This window comes from Agaricus bisporus (genome assembly GCF_000300575.1).
Source record: "Agaricus bisporus var. bisporus H97 unplaced genomic scaffold AGABI2scaffold_9, whole genome shotgun sequence".
Lineage (NCBI taxonomy): Eukaryota > Fungi > Basidiomycota > Agaricomycetes > Agaricales > Agaricaceae > Agaricus > Agaricus bisporus.
Genome location: NW_006267372.1, coordinates 815,417 through 832,174, shown reverse-complemented (window position 1 = coordinate 832,174; position 16,758 = coordinate 815,417). Strand labels below are relative to the sequence as shown.

The following is a 16,758-nucleotide window of genomic DNA, read 5'->3' as shown; positions in this document are numbered from 1 at the left end:
GTGAGACATCAGGTTTTCGCTTATAGAAGCTTGGAAGGGAATGGTGCCCGAAAGGGAAGCAGTATTTTTTTTTTTTTTTTTTTTGTAATCAATGTAAGTTTATTTCAAAACTACTCATACGTTGGGTGTCACGACACGTTCCCGCGGCTTTCTACCCTCGCCAGTTTACAGAGGCCCCAAACAACAGTATTCTAACTACAAAATCGTATCCAGCACGACGAGGTCAAGCGCTATCGAGAGAGAGAAAAAGAAACAAAACAAAAACAAATCGAGACATTGATACATACGTAAGAGGCCCCGGGATAAAACCAAGCAGTCAGGCAATACATCCTACATAATATCAGAACACTAGAGCGCTCGTAGTCCCTTTTGTGGAATCAAACATATCAAATATGAAAGTGAAAAATTGAGGCATACTCGAAGTAACTTTAGATCCTCAGAAAGTCTTGTCCTCACCACTACCGTTCTCCCTCCTATACCACTACACAACCTTCCCAGTTCTCCATCAGAATCACTGTCCCAACCCGGCGACAGCTATCTGTCCTCCTAAGTCGAACGCGCGGGGAACTAGCGTTTGAGCCATGCACAATCGAACCTGTTCTTCCAAAACGGGCACACCTTAGCATCCGTTGAGGAATGTGAGCGCTTGTCCGCTGGGCGTTTAGCCGCGGTACAGTTTGCACATTGGCGCATGTCGACGCGCTTAGCGTCGACGCACTTGAAGTGATTGGCCTCGGAGTGAGGACCAGAGCAGAGGGAACAGCGCGTGCACTTGGCACAACACTGATCAGAATGATGGCCCCAGCGCTGACAACGAGCGCAGTGGACGGAGTCGGAATGAGGGCGAGCGCCCTTGATTTGACAGTTCGTGCTGCCGATGGACACAAACTTGGAGATGTAGAGCCGGGCATTAGAACCCGACACCGTGTCGTGGATATCGACCCATGCCCAGCACGAGTCGGAGTGAGGCGAAGCGCGCATGAAGCGCGGTTTGTGTTTGATCAGTTTGGCCAGCAAAGCGCTGACCGGGGACTTGTTGAGAGCGTTATTAAACGCCTCGTGTTGCTTGAACGCCCACTCCTTAGAGGAAGCGGGCACGTGAGGGATGTCGACGATCTTCAAATATGAAGTCGACGTGATAGGGGAGTGGCCGATAGGGACATTCGGGCTCGGAAAGATTCGCCGAATGTGCTTGAGCACGAAAGAGATTTCGGCAGGGGAGGGGACACGGGAGGCGGCAATGTATATGCCGTTGCCTTCAACCGAGGTGTGTGTGAGGATGACATCAGATTTGACGTCACTCTTGAGTAACTTATTGAGGTTGTTGATAACCTCGGGTGTGAATGAAGCCGCTGTAACCGGAGAGTCCGCAGGTGGCGTCAGGATAATGGCACGGCGCGAAGCGCCATGTGCTGTGTGCTTGCCTTGGCGTCTCTTGCGAGGCGCCAAAGGAGCACGGAACGAAACTGATGGGGCGCTAGCAGGAGCAGGCGCGCGCTTGGAACTTGGGATGGGAAGGGGTTTGGTGGGCGCCTTCCCAGACGCTGATAGTGGAGCGGCCAGCTCGTCCACTTCCATGAGTGGGGCCGTTGCCGAGGGAATGACGTCAGAAGGTGGAGCCGGCTCAACTCGGACCTTCTTCTTCAGAGGCTTCGCCTTTGATGATTCAGCGGGTGGCTGTGCGTCCCGCGGATTTACACGTGTGGCAGGTGCGTCAACTGCGGAGGCAGGCGCAACAACTGCTGGGGAGAAGATATGACGGAGAGTGGGGATTTTCTCCGTGAATGCTGAATGAATACGACTGACATCGTTGTCCATGATGGTGGGGAAGGCGTCGATAATGTGTGTCTTCCATGTAGAGGAAGATAGCGCCTGAAAATTTTCGATAGCGTTGTTAATAAGATTAACAACAGCCTCGGCGGATTCTTTGCTGTCCAATTGCTCCTCGTCTTCAGGAGAAGCAGGACGGGGGGTTGTGGCATCCTCGTATTCGATAGCCATTGAAGAGTCATCACTGCCGCATACCAAGATGGCAGCGACAGATGGCCCGGAAGAGGAAGACCCCGGCGAGATGGGGCGCTTCAAGGAGAGCACCGAAGCCGAAGGCGACGGTGCGCGAGGAGAGGAAGGGGGACGGGTGGGCACCGGCGGCGGAGGCGTCGGCACACGAGGGGGAGGAGGAGGACTGAGCGGTGTCTTGACAGCCGGGAGGGCTGCACCGATCTCGGATGGATGACCAAATGGTCCTTTGACATTACCTTTGCCTTCAGAACGGGCAGCGGCATTGGAGATGGCGATCTGGGGGGCAATGCCCCTGTTGCGGATGGCGTCGAGAATAGCCCGATTCTCATGAGAATCGAGCTGGATGGAGGCGAGAGTGATTAGACCACCATACTTGGGGTCTATAAGTGTTACAATGTCGTCTTCGAGAAGACGACGAGCGGTCGGATTGGCGGGCGGTGACAGCGCCTGAGACGGGGGACGGGACGGGTATGGCGTTGAGGCCGGTTGGAATTGCTGTTTGCGACGCGGAGCAGGCATACTGACGATGTATTGCTACTACTAGACGACTAGCACTGAGATGTTACGACCTTAAAGCGAATGCTCAGGTTGCAGCAAAGGCAAAGACTTGAGGGCGAGTAAGGGGAAAAGCAAGTTGGTAAAGCGTAGGGAAATACAGAGAGTATCTACGCTTACTTATACTAAGACTATCTACCCGAGGTAACTAACTATAGAACGGGCTGAGTAACCATGACCGAGGTAGATGAGTAATAATGAGAAGGAAAGTACAAACTAGGAAGGAAGATGATTAATCATGAGAAAGGAAGATTGATCGTGAGAGTGAAAAGATAAAACAGGTAACATGAAAGAGAAACAGTTCTCATACTGTGGAGATCATAACAATACCCTCCGATTAGGTTTCGTGTCCACATGAAACATTTAAGCAATTATTCCGAAGAGAGCTTTCTTGGTGTTGGCGATTATGAATTTACCGTTGTAATCAATACCCAAGAAGTGAGGAGCGTTCGGAACACCTAGTTCAGCGTATCCAACTGAGTATCCTCTGTATTTTCCCTCTTGTTGATTGTTTTTGAACAATCTTTTGAGTATGTCGTTCCAGTAAGACAGGTTTTCTTCTCCTTTGTCAACGAAGGTAGTATAATTGGTTGGTGGAAGGAATTCGTCAGGAATGAGGAAAGGTGGAGCAGATTTCAAAAAATTAGTGAGGCGATGGACTTCTTCGTCAATGTCGTCAATGGGGGTTTTTGTATTGGGATGCTTGGGAGCATTGTTGTTGATATCTTTGTTGTTGGAACTCGGTGGTTGAGGATGAATAGGTAAGGGTTCAGGAGAGTTGTTGCGGGTAGGAGCCGGGTATGGAAGGGATAAGTAAGCGTTAGCGATGGAGTGGGCTGCGTCGATCTCATTTTGATTTCCTACGTCTGGCAATTGTTTGAGCGCCTTGGCTAGAGTAACGCAGACTTTGGTTGAAGAATATTCAATGTCCCATTGAGTTCCGGCTTGGAGTGTCTCCATGATGACGGTCATATATCCCATAGCTTCAGCAGAATTTCTGATCAGGTTTTGGATGTACGGGTTGACTTTGATGGCAGTAGATGTAGCACTAATGACGGTGGAGGAAATATGTTTGGCAAATTGGCGGATATTTGCTAGGGATTGGATGGACATGAGCAAGGCTCAACGTCTATTTTTGATCGATGATATAGATTCGCAATATCCAGTGTGGAAGTCAGTGTCGAGGAAGTTGGTGGAGATAGGGATAGGGGTGTTGATGTTAGACATGGTGAACGTTTGTTGTGAGTTTCGAGGATAAAGAGGCAAAAGATGATGATAAAAATGAGAACAGGAGTTGGGTTTTTATACATAAATTATCCCCTTTCTTGGGATCTAGATTCCAGATATGATCTTGTTACTCCCATCCATCTTTGTTTGTAGTCCATGTTGTGGATCCAGGTGACAATGCTTCTTTTGCTTCTCTGTTGTTCGCTTTTGCCATCCTCAACAGATTTTCTACCAGCTTCATTAACCTCTTCTCCTTCTCGAGTTGCTCCTCTAATTGACTTTTTTCTTCATCTGATATTTCGATATGTGGTGGAGGATTCATGAAAAGAGGAAGTTGTACGTTGGACTGGAATAGTAAGAGGTCGGTGATGTCATTGTGAATGGTTAGGAGTCGTTGGAGAGAATCTCCGAAATTGGCAGTGCGGGTGGTTGTGGTTTGTTGGTTGCTCATGATGATCTTCTTCAGATGCCAATAGACGATGCTATACCGGTTATAAGTTTCAGATATCCTTTTATAGGGAGGGATGTCTTTCATGATACTCTTTTAGGATGTCCGCGGAATTTGTTAGAGCAGAGCGTGGTAACCATGTGTCGTCTTCGTTTCCATAACTTTTCCAGTGAACTAAAAATTGTATTCCTCGGCCTTTTCATCGGTGTCCTCGGATTTCTTCAACTTCATATTCTTCTTCTTCATTGATAATGTCAGGTGGAGGTGGAGTGGGTTTCTTCTGACTGTCAAACTCCGGGTTTCGGACTTTCGTTAGGAGTGATGTGTGGAAGACGTCGTGTATTGCCCAAGTATCAGGTAACTTCAGTTTGTAAGATCGATCGCCGATTTGTTTCAAGATCTCGAAAGGTCCATATCGTTTGTGGTCTAGTTTCCAAGTCGGACGATTGGAATGAATGTTCGTCGTTTCTAACCAAACTTTATCTCCTTCGGCACATCAGGAAAAGGTAAAGTGACTTAAATTTGACTTATGCAAACTTATAAAAATCATAAGTCAGTATAAGTCATTTTTGCATAAGGCATGTCACCGTCTGAGGTTCTGACTTATGCAATACTTAAGTAAATCATAAGTCATGAGGAATTATCTTAAGTTGCATAAGTAAGTACTGAAGACAGTAAGAAGTAATAAGAGAGTATAAGGTCAATCATAAGGAACATCATCATGCATAAGGAACAAAGAATTATATTCATATAGTAAATACAATACATCATGTATAATACAGACTTCCTAAAGAGGAAATAGACCCTGAAAAAAGCGGACAAGAGGGATATGACAGCAGCCAGGGGAGTAGAAATGGAAAATGGGGGGAAAATGATGAGAAATGTGATTCTAAAAGTAACAAATGAGTATGAGTAGATGAAGAGTCAAAAAGCACTCACCAAAGACTAGAGATCCCCCCAAAACTCATCCACATATCATCCTCACATCTCCTCTCAAAACCCTCCCAAAATAGCCCCAAAAAAGCGTCCAAAATAGGCAAAAAAGTGTCCTAAACAAGCTTAGAATTAGCTGGGAGAGAGCTAAGGGAAGGGAAGGGAAGTTACTCACTTGAATATAAGCCTAGGAGAGCAACGAGGAGGGAAGGGGAGGGAGGGGAGGGGAGGAATGATGGTGGTGATGAGGAAGGATCAACGTTGTGCTCGAAACAGAAGTTCAACATGTCACATGATGTCACATGACTGCTGGACTTGGGATTTTCGAGTCAAAGTTCCTCAAATCATAGGTAGGAGATATTTTCGGGTCATTTCTGCATGGATTTTAATGATCTAAAAGTGTATTCCTATAGTTTCGAGGTCGGGGAGTCCGAATATGTTCTTAGATTTCTTGTTAGATGAAAGGCTATTGAGATATTGCACATTTAACATATAATAAACACAAGATTGCGCTGTAGCTCCTCAAATATTGATCGGATGATAAATCTAAAATCAGATTCAAATTCCTGGACCTTGAAAGCATATACTTACACTCTTCAATCGTCAGAATCGGCACAGTAACCAGTAGAAAACATGGCATTCTTGTTATGTTATTCTGTATCTCCATAACTGGTATGTTTTCCGACAAAAGCATACATATAACCTTATATTCTTTTAATATTCTATGATTTGTCATGATTTTTCCAGAATTTTCCGGTTAGTAGAGCAGGCTCTATGACGAGTCTATCTGTAGTTGACAATAACCCCCCACCCCATGATGGAATCTTGATATCTCCATAATGGGTATGTTTTCGACAAAAAACATACATATAGACTTATGTTTTTTTAATATTCTAAGATTTGTCGTGATTTTTCCGGAATTTTAAGAGTAGTAGAACAAGACATACAGCATAATGTTCTTATAATGCTATGATTCTTGCCTTGTTATCTGACTTATGAGCCTATGTTTCACTTATGAGATACTGTTTGACTTGTCAGTAGCCTTATGAATTCATAATAAACTTATGAAATTTTGTCTGACTTGTGATTTAACCTTTGGTCTGACTTATGAAATGACCTGTGCTTATGCTTTCTTTGTATCCAACTTATGAATTTATGATAAACTTATGAACTAATGTGTGACTAGGGCCCACCAAGGGTAGGTTCAACCCTAGGGCATCATTGAGGGTAGGACCAGGGGTGAGGGTAAGGGTAGGCTATTGGCTACCCTTGCCTCTACCCCCTCTGTTTTGAAGGGTTACCCTGTCAAATTTAAGGGTAGGGGTAGGTAGCTGTGCCCGAGCTCTGGGAAATCATTCACTTTCAATATTAGTTTAGTGTGAATTTGTGTGAATTAGGCAAGAACTGATGTGTAACCTATATCATCTGATGGTACAAGTGTACCCTTTCATCACATGACCTGATTTAAGGGTAACCCTTGCAATTTTCAAGGGTAACCCTCTACCCTTGGTGAAGGGTAGGGTAATCTGGGGTAAGGGTAAGGGTAGCCTGTGATCTACCCTAGGGTTACCCCTGGTGGGCCCTATGTGTGACTTATGTCTAAACTTCTTGTCTGGCTTATGAAAAATTATGAACTTATGCTATTTTGGAGACTTATGTGCCTTAAGTTAGTCTTTATAAGGCAAGCATAAGGCAACTTTTTCATAAGTTTGCATAAGTTGTGCGACTTTTTGCTGATGTAGGTAATCCGTAGTAAGGGAAAGCCAAACATGGGGATAAGGAGAGGAAATTCGGGTAACCGGACAAATCTCCGATGAAGCCGTAGTGACCCTGCACGTTTAGCGCTTAGTTCTTTTTTTTCAACTGTTGTGTCCCTTTTTTTCAACCTTCCATCCACTGTCAGTACCTTAAGAATGCCAGAATTGCTGGTATTGTCATTTTTCCGTCGTGAGATCACTCACATGCTTGACAAAATCCATATTACTGGTAAGTCAATGATATTCAACTATAACCCTAACCTTACTCTCACATTCCATAGGTGCTGGCACATGGCATTTCCATCCGATATGTTGTGCGTCTATAGAAGGCCAATGTCAAACTGTCACTTTAGACCACTGCCAGCTCAATGATCATTATTTTGAGCCTTTTCCGACATCTTATACTGTATTTCACCATCATTCAGGACATCCATCAATCTGTCTGCTTGTTCCAGTTGCAGCTTGACCAAAAAACCTGTGAATCTATTCTTCTTGAAAAATAAACCAGTTAATGAATTGAAAGTATGTCCCTTTCTTTCCCTGAGACTAATTATATGATATTATTGATTCATATCTTTTTAGAAAACCTATTCAGCGTTGTCTGGTAAACCGGCGGCTGAGATCATTAATAGTCTCAATATTCATGGCCTCCCTTGTATTTTATCAAGGGGAAAAGAGCTTATGATTGTCATTAATCAGGTACTGTAAGTTTCTTATTTCCTTTTGTAACTGTTAGTTCAATTTTCATTCATATAGTTTTTATTTCATGTTGGGTTCAGCTTGGAAGGACATTGCTTCTGGATTTCTATGGAAGCATATCACGACATTATATCTCAACCTCCCATCAAACGAGGTGAGAAAAGTTTCGGATATAAGATTCCACCTAATTACTGGATGGGCTCTCCACTTAGGGAAGGGATATTGTCCATCCAGGCTGCTTTTGAATGTCCTGACTGGACTCTGATCTGTGATCACAATGTCATGATATCATTTCATGTCATGGCTCTACGTCATATCCTCTGGGAATCAGATCTTGAACCTGATAGTGAGGTAAGTTGATTAATTATTGTAATTTGGTACATTTATTTACTTGTTTTAAGATTTGGCCTTTTCTTTGGAGCTCGTCCCATGGTCCTTATATTGATTCTGAACTTGACCAATTTCTCGAGAGACTCGAACACTTTCAACACACCATTTGTACAGCTCGTGGTTGTCGACCAGTCTGGAACATTGTTAAGGAACGGCAAGACATTTTTAATGGCTATGGTGCTCAAGAGACGAATGATATGCTCGCAAATGCTTGTATATTTCCCCTCATTCCTATCTTTGATATATGCAACTCGCCCGACTTATGGAATTGATTTTGTACCAATTTGGTCTTGTATCAGGAGGAACACCTAAGGATAGAAAATGGTGGAATAGTACCAAATGGGAAGCATCTACCTACTGCCAGTGGAACACCATTCCGATTTAATGTTGCTGCTCATACTAACTTCCTCAGCACTGTCTCTTGCTATTGTCGAGCACGTTTCAATTCAATGCAAGCATTTCTCGATATGTTGAAATTGTATAATCTTGGAGACAAAAATGCGGTGATTGACGAGAATGGATATGGTGGTGAGTATTACTGCTTCCAACCCTAAAACCTTTATAACATTTTTGTTTCTTTGAACCTAGTTTCTGGGTTGACAGGTGCATATTCTGTGTTGTTATCAAATCCGATGGAAGATATTTCTTTCAAGAAGCACAACCTCTATATTTCAATAATACACATATATTATACAAACATTATGTAAACATTACCGTAAATGTAATTTACATAGTACACATATATTATGTAAAACATATGTAAAAAAATAATTCAAGAATGTTCATTTCAAAGGTTTTGTTTGCATAAGGTTTAGATATGTTTTAGATAATATACATGTACTATGCAAATTAAAATTATGGTAATGTTTGCATAATATTTGCATAATACATGTGTATTATTGAAATATAAAGGTTGTGAAGAGAGTTCAAAGCAGGTATAAAATCCTCAACATATATGCTATCCAATATTGGTTGAGTAAGTTGAAGGGAGGAAGAAGTTTGAAAGACTCCTATAAGGTCTATTTGCCCATTGTTGCACAGCCAAATATATCCTGGCCAGTTGTGATTGAGGTATGATTTTCCTTTATTTTTGTCTTTTGTTTGCTGAAACTTTGGGAAGAGTATAACTTTGATGGAGTTAGACGTCAAAGATGAATTTCACAAAACCACTCTTGGCCCATATAGCTTCCACATATTCGTCTCTGCAGTGATCACTTCTGCCACCCTTAAAACTGACAAAGTGCAATCAAAAATGTGGATGCCGATGTAACAAAAATCCCAGACCTTCAGCCAAGCTGATTCGTTATACCTCTGATCAAATGGCGAAAAGGAAAAGATTGTCTAAATCAGGAGCCAAGAAGAGGAAAAAGGTGGTCAAGAGCAAGAGTGAAGGAGTAACCAAGCGAAAGACATCCGTTAAATAGTCCTGAATAATTTCATTCCTTTCTATTTCTTTTTTCTTTTGATTACACCTGATCCATGAATATATTTTAGTAGTTCTGATCTTTTAATACAATCTAATCTTTATAAAACTGTTTAACATTAACAGAGTCGGGGGCTGGCACATAAGCGCCGCTACAATTTATAGTTTAGCGAAACAATCTCGACTAGCAAATAGCTGTTGTAGTGCCAATTTCCCAAGACTTTTTTGCTTTGTGTGTTATTATTGCAACTTATCACCTTTTTTTTAACTTAGCTATCAACTCTGCCTTCAAGTGCTCCCAAAATAAGTTTGAAATAAGGTATGACATGAATAAGACTAAAAAAGTCCATATAAGACTTGGATATTTTGCTGATGCTATGTCTGTTCCTAGTGTCCGCTTTTTTGGTTTCCTAAATAGGAAAATTTTCCGCAGAATTTTGATTGTATATTACTATATTATATATAATATATTTGAATGTGATTTTGTTATACCACACCTATGCATAAACTCAAGATGATCTGGAGAGTCTTAATGACAATATTGCCTTAAGCATTCTTATAAAATAACTTATGAAATACTGTATACTTATGTCTATATATTAAGGCTTTCCTAAGTCAAACCTAAGATTAGACTCTGCCTTGGGCAAAATTGCCTTATTTATGCCTTATGCAATTGCCTAAGGCCTATAAGGCATGAATAAGGCTTGTTACATTTTTCTGATGCAAATCCCCAACTTCTGGGGAATGGCTAAGGTCAACAAGAGTTTCGCACGTAACAATGTGCTAAGAGGAATGCTACACCTGCAGCTGTATCACAGCCCCTTCACCAACATAGTCGTGGTGGGACAATCCACTGTAGCCTCATGCAATGCTGACAAGCTCACTAAGGGAAGAGACCCTTGGAGGCCCAATAAAAAGAATCCTCTCTACAAGAAGGCACTGATGGAGATACCCATGTCACTATAGGATGTTGAGCAGCTAGTGAGGATGATCCATAATGTTTATGCACAGGAGTCCACGCATGTAGAAGCTTATCATCTCTTTTGTCAGTTTTTAGGCTGTGGAATATCTGGGCGTGTCATGCCCACTTTTAGGGAAAAGGCAATGCAGGCCACTGTTGACCTTCAATTCAATGACAAGAAATATGCCCCTAATGTCCCTGATAACTCTCGAGCCTGGGATGAACATTTTGTCCCCTGTGATTACTCCAGCGTCCTGACCAGATGCAACAAATATGCTCCGTCAGGAGGAACAAGTGTTCCTCCACCAAAAACTAAGTGGATACTGGAGATAGAATATGTTGGGCAGTGGATCACACTGCATGCTCATCCAGGATCTAACAACCAGATCCACAGTATTGTCATGAACCATGCCTACAGTGTTCACCATAGGTCTCTTTTCAGATACACAACCTTTATATTTGAATAGTACACATGTATTATGCAAACTTTATGCAAACTTTACCGTAAATATCACTTTGATAATACATGTGTACTATTTAAAACATATGTAAATTAAAAATGCAATAAAGCTCAATTTAAGACTTTTGTTTGCATAAAGTTTAAATATGTAAAACATATTACATATGTACTATGTAAATTATATTTACGCTAACATTTGCATAATGTTTATATAATACATGTGTATTATTTAAATATAGAGGTTGTGATACAGTCTCCTGCGGGCGCTTGCTCCCCGGGATAGATATCAACAAGTGACTTTCGCTCGCTACTTTGCAGTTGTATTGGCAACCCCATACATGTATTGTGATGCCATAGCAGCATATAACCAGGAGCATCCCAGCTCCCCTTTCATACCACAGTCAGGTCCCGACTACAATATCAAATGGGTGGATTATTGTTATATCTGGAACATGCTAACTCCACCAATCCTGTTCTCGGCATTGTTTCTGATTCTTCCCGGATATTCCATTCCAACTCATCCTGTTTGCATCAATCCCGGCAATCCAATTCTGACTTACTGGTCAAGTTGACCGATGGAATGCTGCAGTACCTTTGGTATTGTGGTTGTGCTCCCATGGTCACTTTACGACCAACACAACATGGGTTGTTATTTCCATCGCAAGACTTTTACCCTTCAAAGCCTCCTTTCCACTGTACCATCAGAATCCCTTAAGGTAAAGACTCCTTTCTGTTATTCATCCTGAACCATTGCGCAATTGTTGTGCTATCATCTTTCATGTTTCCGTTTTCATATTCTATTCAGTCTTCATGCATTTAAGCTGTAGATATTCTGTACGGTACTTCAGTCTAAAAATCAACTTCAATTGTTCCTCGCTATCCTCAGCTTGATCTCTCTCTCACCCTCAAATGATTCTGCATTCTGCAGGTCGCTCAGCTCTATCTTCAAATCGGCTACTGACTTAGTTGGAAGGCATAGCACACCGTTCTGGTGTCGCTAAGGCCAAAGCTGTTTACTTGCCAAGTCTTTTCCGGCTTAGAGATCCCTTTCCAGTAATAGTCTTAACAATTATCCCACCTCCATGACACACAACTTTGGGACAAACAAAGTCCTGAGGTGTTTACTTGACAACCAGATTCTGTTATGATTGTGGAACAAATCCGAGTATTCTAAATCTTATCTGATCTTATCTAATCCTTATCTGATGCGGACCTTATCCATTCTATTCCTATCATCAGGATACGTCATTCTATTTCTATCTATGCTTTCTCTTTGACGTTACCTTGTTTGTCTTTTCCTTCTCATGATCATTCTTATTGTTCCCTTGATTGATCCTTCATGTTACCTGTTATATCTTTTCTGTTACGACCTTAAGGCGAAGCTCAGGTTGCAGCAAAGGCAAAGACTTGAGGGCGAGTAAGGGGAAAAGCAAGTTGGTAAAGCATAGGAAAATACAGAGAGTATCTACGCTTACTTATACTAAGACTATCTACCTGAGGTAACTAACTATAGAACGGGCTGAGTAACCATGACCGAGGTAGATGAGTAATACTGAGAAAGAAAGTACAAACTAGGAAGGAGGATGATCAATCATGAGAATAGAAGATTGATCATGAGAGAGAAAAGATAAAACAGGTAACATGAAAGAGAAACAGTTCTCATACTGCGGAGATCATAACAATACCCTCCGACTAGGTTTCGTGTCCACATGAAATATTTAAGCAATGGCTCCGAAGAGAGCTTTCTTGGTGTTGGCGATTATGAACTTGTTATTGTAGTCGACACCTAGGAAATGAGGAGCGTTTGGAACACCTAGTTCAGCGTATCCTACTGAGGATCCTCTGTATTTTCCTTCTTGATAGTTCTTCTTCATCACTCTTGTGAGTATGTCATTCCAGTAAGATAGGTTTTCTTCTCCTTTGTGAATGAAGGTAGTATAATTGGTTGGTGGAAGGAATTCGTCTGGAGTGAGGTAAGGTGAGACAGTTTTCATGAACTCGATAAGACGATGAGCATCTTCGCCTATGTCATCAATGGGAGTGTTTGCCTTGGGATGTTTTGGAATACTGTTGTTGATGTTTTTGTGTTCAGAACTGGGTGGTTGGGAACGAATGGGTAGAGGTTCAGGGGAATTATTGCGGGTAGGAGCCGGGTGTGGGAGAGACAAGTATGCATTAGCGATGGCATGGGTGGCGTCGATCTCATTTTGGTTTCCTTCATCAGGCAATTGTTTGAGAGCTTGGGCTAGGGCGATGCAGACTTTGACCGTAGAAAATTCAATGTCCCATTGAGTTCCAGCTTGGAGTGTTTCCATGATGGCATGCATATGTCTAGTGACTGTGGCAGAATCACCAATCAGGTTTTGGATGTATGGGTTGACTTTGATAACGGTTGATGTAGCGCTAATGATAGTGGAGGAAATGTATTTGGCAAATTGGCGGATATTTGCTAGGGCTTGAATGGACATGAGCAAGGCTCGACGTCTTTCTTCGATCGATGCTATGGATGCGCAGTATCCGGTGTGGATGTCAGTGTCAAGGAAATTGGTGGAGATAGGGATGGGGATGTTGATGTTAGACATGGTGAATGTTTTGTGGTTTTCAAAGGTAAAGAGGCGATGAGAATGATAATAAACGGGGTGGGGGTTGAGTTTTTATATGTAATTATCCCCTCCTTTCAGGATCTAGATTCCAGATATGATCTTCTACTCCCATCCATCATTGTTTGTTGTTCATGTGGTTGATCCAGGTGACAATGCTTTCTTCGCTTCTCTATTGTTCGCTTTCGCCATCCTCAACAGATTTTCTACCAGCTTCATTAACCTCTTTTCCTTCTCGAGTTGGTCCTCTAATTGACTCTTTTCTTCATCTGATATTTCGATATGCGGTGGAGGATTTATGAAAAGAGGAAGTTGTACGTTGGACTGGAATAGTAAGAGGTCGGTGATGTCAGTGTGAATGGTCATGAGTTGTTGGAGACAATCTCCGAAATCGGCGGTGCGGGTGGTTGTGGTTTGTTGGTTGCTCATGATGATCTTCTTCAGATGCTAATAGACGATGCTATACCGGTTGTGAGTTTCAGATATCCTTTTATAGGGAAGGATTTCCTTCATGATACTCTTTTAGGATGTCTGCGGAGTTCGTTAGAGCAGAGCGTGGTAACCATGTGTCGTCTTCGTTTCCATAACCTTTCCAGTGAACTAAAAATTGTATTCCTCGGCCTTTTCGTCAGTGTCCTCGGATTTCTTCAATTTCATATTCTTCTTCTTTGTTGATGATGTCAGGTGGAGGTGGAGTGGGTTTCTTTTGGCTGTCAAACTCTGGGTTTCGGACTTTCGTTAGAAGCGATGTATGGAAGACGTCGTGTATCGCCCAGGTATCAGGTAACTTCAGTTTGTAAGATCAATCACTGATTTGTTTCAAGATCTCGAAAGGTCCATATTGTTTGTGGTCTAGTTTCCGAGTCGGACGATTGGAATGAATGTTCGTTGTTTCTAACCAAACTTTATCTCCTTCGGCAAAGGGTTCCTTGTGGTGCTTGTTGTTTCCTCTTTCTCTCATCATCTCGTTGTTTGCTTCCATCGCAGCTTTAGCTTCTTTTCACACATTCTCTAATTCTTCGATCAAGGAGGTGGCGGTGGGATTTGTCGTTTCAACCGTGATATCTCCTTTCCATGGATGAAGTCCGTAATTCAGGAAGAATGGGGTTTGTCCGGTGGCAGCGTGGGTTTTGTCGTTGTAATGGAATTCTGCCAAGGGAAGCCATTTTGTCCAATCATCTCGTCGATAATTGATGAAGGCTCGAAGGTAGGTTTCAATTTCCTGATTCATCCGCTCTGTTTGACCGTCTGTCTGTGGGTGATAGGCCGTAGAAAGGTTCTGTTCAATGCCTAGAGCTTTGCATAGGGATTCCGTAAATTTTGATGCAAACTGTGGTCCTCTGTCGCTAATAATCTGTTTCGGAATTCCATGATGTCACCAGACTTCTTCCTTATAGATTTCTGCAAGATCCATGGACGTGAGCGACGTGGTAGTGGGAACAAGGTGGATCATTTTGGAGAATCTGTCAACGATAACAATAATAGTGTCCTTCTCCTTTGACTTCGGTAGTGGTCCGATCATGTCTATAGATATTTCTTCCCAAGGTTTGTCGGGGATGGATAATGGATTAAGCGGGATGTGATTGGGTCGTCGAATTGTTTTGTTCTTCTGGCACATGTCGCATCCTCTGACATATCTTCTGATATCCTTTTTGATCGTGGGCCACCAAAAGGTCCATTTAACTGATTCTAGCATTCGGTATGTCCCAGGATGTTCGGCGTCGGGGGAATTATGATGATTGTGAAGAATGAAATCTCTGATCTCCTGATTATCCGGAACATAGATCCTTCCTTGTCGGTAAATGATTCCATTGTTTTCCCATAGCTAGTAGTTCCTTGTCGTAGATTTTGTAGTTTTGTTTGGCTTCAGATAATGTTTTCGACATGAAGGCAACTGGGTGCCATTTGTCTTCCTGTTCCTGCGATAGTACTGCTCCTGTTCCATAATTTGATGCGTCTACTTCAACTCTAAATTATCCTTTGTCCTTGGGTAACGCTAAGACTGGTTCGCTGGCGATAGCTTGCTTGATTTGTTCGAAAGCTTGTTGTTGTTCATCGTTCCAATACCATTTCTCCCCCTTCTTAGACTTCAGCTCGTTTAGTGGTTGCGCGATGGTGCTGAAATTTTTGATAAATTGTCGATAGAAGTTGGCAAAACCCAAAAAGCTTTCGACTTGTTTGACCGTGGTAGGGACCACCCAATCTCGTATTGCCTTGACCTTTTCTTCTTCCATTGTTGCCTTTCCATTCCCAATAACCGTTTCTAACACCGTTGTTGATGAGACATTGAATTCACATTTTGTCCGTTTGAATGATAAATTGTGTTTCTCCGCGATTTTGAGAAAACGTATAGTCCGTGCTTCCAATTCTTCATCGTCCTTTGCTGGAATGATGAAATCATCCATGTAGTTGGCTAAAGATCTGTCTTGTATCATTTCTCGAAAGATTGTCGCCATCATACGTGAGAAGGTGGCGGGGGAATTACTCATTCCAAAGAACATGACCGTTGGTTCAAATAATCCACAATTTGTCAAGAATGCTGCTTTCCATTCATCTCCTTCTCGTATCCGAACATTGTTATATTCCCAGATAATGTCCAATTTGTTGAAAACCTTGGTGTCTTTGAGTTGATCTAATACTTCACTGATGAGGGGTAGTGGTGTCTTGTCCTTGATCGTGATTTCGTTCAGTTTCCTATAATCCTGACATAACCGTAGTGAACCGTCTTTTTTGGGAACGAAAAAACATGGTGCTGCATAAGGTGATTTCGATGGTCGGATTCGATTGGTAGCCAGATTTTCATCCAAGAATTTGTCCAGTTCTTCTCTTTCCAGTGGTGTCATGCTATAAACCTTTGATGATATCTCTGTTGGTGCATTTTCCGTGAAGTTAATTTCGTGATCCCATTCCGTTCGTTCAGGCAGTTTGTCGAAGTTCTTTCTGTTGAAAAGATGGGCGAAGGGTTTCATGTATGCTGGTAAGTCCTCAGGGTTCGTTGGATCGGGTTCTTTTTCCTCAGTGTCTTCGTTTGACTGTCGCAATGTGTCCCAATTTCCCACAACTGAAACACTTGAAGGTCTTCTTCTCTCCAAAATTCTTCTTCTTCTCTTCGCAGTCTTTCCCGATGTGTCCGAACTTTCCGCATTTGTGACATTTGGGTTTCCCATCCTTGTCCCATTCGAATTTCTTCCATCCTATCTCCATTGGTTGTCCACTTCCTCTGTAAGTGATTCCAGTTTCGGTCTTCTGATCAATCCTTTTTATCGTCTCTAGTCCTGACCCA

At 42.4% G+C, this 16,758-nt stretch overlaps 6 protein-coding genes across 6 annotated transcripts in view; 1 reads left to right on the top strand and 5 right to left on the bottom strand.

Moving 5' to 3' along the window:
• Window positions 1-567: 567 nt before the first annotated feature.
• On the bottom strand, window positions 568-981 carry AGABI2DRAFT_75237 (hypothetical protein; the record flags this gene model as incomplete). The annotated part of the gene is made up of 1 exon (XM_006463834.1): window positions 568-981. The coding sequence occupies one exon, from the start codon at window positions 979-981 to the stop codon at window positions 568-570; it is 414 nt and encodes a 137-aa protein (XP_006463897.1).
• Window positions 982-2,940: 1,959 nt separating this feature from the next.
• AGABI2DRAFT_145081 (hypothetical protein) lies at window positions 2,941-3,690 on the bottom strand (the record flags this gene model as incomplete). Its single annotated transcript, XM_006463833.1, has 1 exon — window positions 2,941-3,690. The coding sequence occupies one exon, from the start codon at window positions 3,688-3,690 to the stop codon at window positions 2,941-2,943; it is 750 nt and encodes a 249-aa protein (XP_006463896.1).
• Window positions 3,691-3,931: 241 nt separating this feature from the next.
• AGABI2DRAFT_120683 (hypothetical protein) lies at window positions 3,932-4,255 on the bottom strand (the record flags this gene model as incomplete). Its single annotated transcript, XM_006463832.1, has 1 exon — window positions 3,932-4,255. One exon carries the CDS (start codon window positions 4,253-4,255, stop codon window positions 3,932-3,934), a length of 324 nt encoding a protein of 107 aa, XP_006463895.1.
• Window positions 4,256-7,098: 2,843 nt separating this feature from the next.
• Window positions 7,099-8,738, top strand: AGABI2DRAFT_145080 (hypothetical protein; the record flags this gene model as incomplete). Its single annotated transcript, XM_006463831.1, has 9 exons — window positions 7,099-7,171; window positions 7,224-7,256; window positions 7,451-7,464; window positions 7,525-7,646; window positions 7,699-7,795; window positions 7,973-7,992; window positions 8,043-8,244; window positions 8,331-8,559; window positions 8,635-8,738. 9 exons carry the CDS (start codon window positions 7,099-7,101, stop codon window positions 8,736-8,738), a joined length of 894 nt encoding a protein of 297 aa, XP_006463894.1.
• Window positions 8,739-12,593: 3,855 nt separating this feature from the next.
• Window positions 12,594-13,457, bottom strand: AGABI2DRAFT_120681 (hypothetical protein; the record flags this gene model as incomplete). Its single annotated transcript, XM_006463830.1, has 1 exon — window positions 12,594-13,457. The coding sequence occupies one exon, from the start codon at window positions 13,455-13,457 to the stop codon at window positions 12,594-12,596; it is 864 nt and encodes a 287-aa protein (XP_006463893.1).
• Window positions 13,458-16,669: 3,212 nt separating this feature from the next.
• AGABI2DRAFT_145078 (hypothetical protein) overlaps window positions 16,670-16,758 on the bottom strand; it is a gene marked incomplete at both ends in the record, with an annotated part of 915 nt that continues 826 nt past the window's right edge. Inside the window, one exon of the mRNA XM_006463829.1 lies at window positions 16,670-16,695. Within this exon, the coding sequence (XP_006463892.1) occupies window positions 16,670-16,695 (26 nt within the window). The remainder of the gene's footprint in view (window positions 16,696-16,758) is intronic.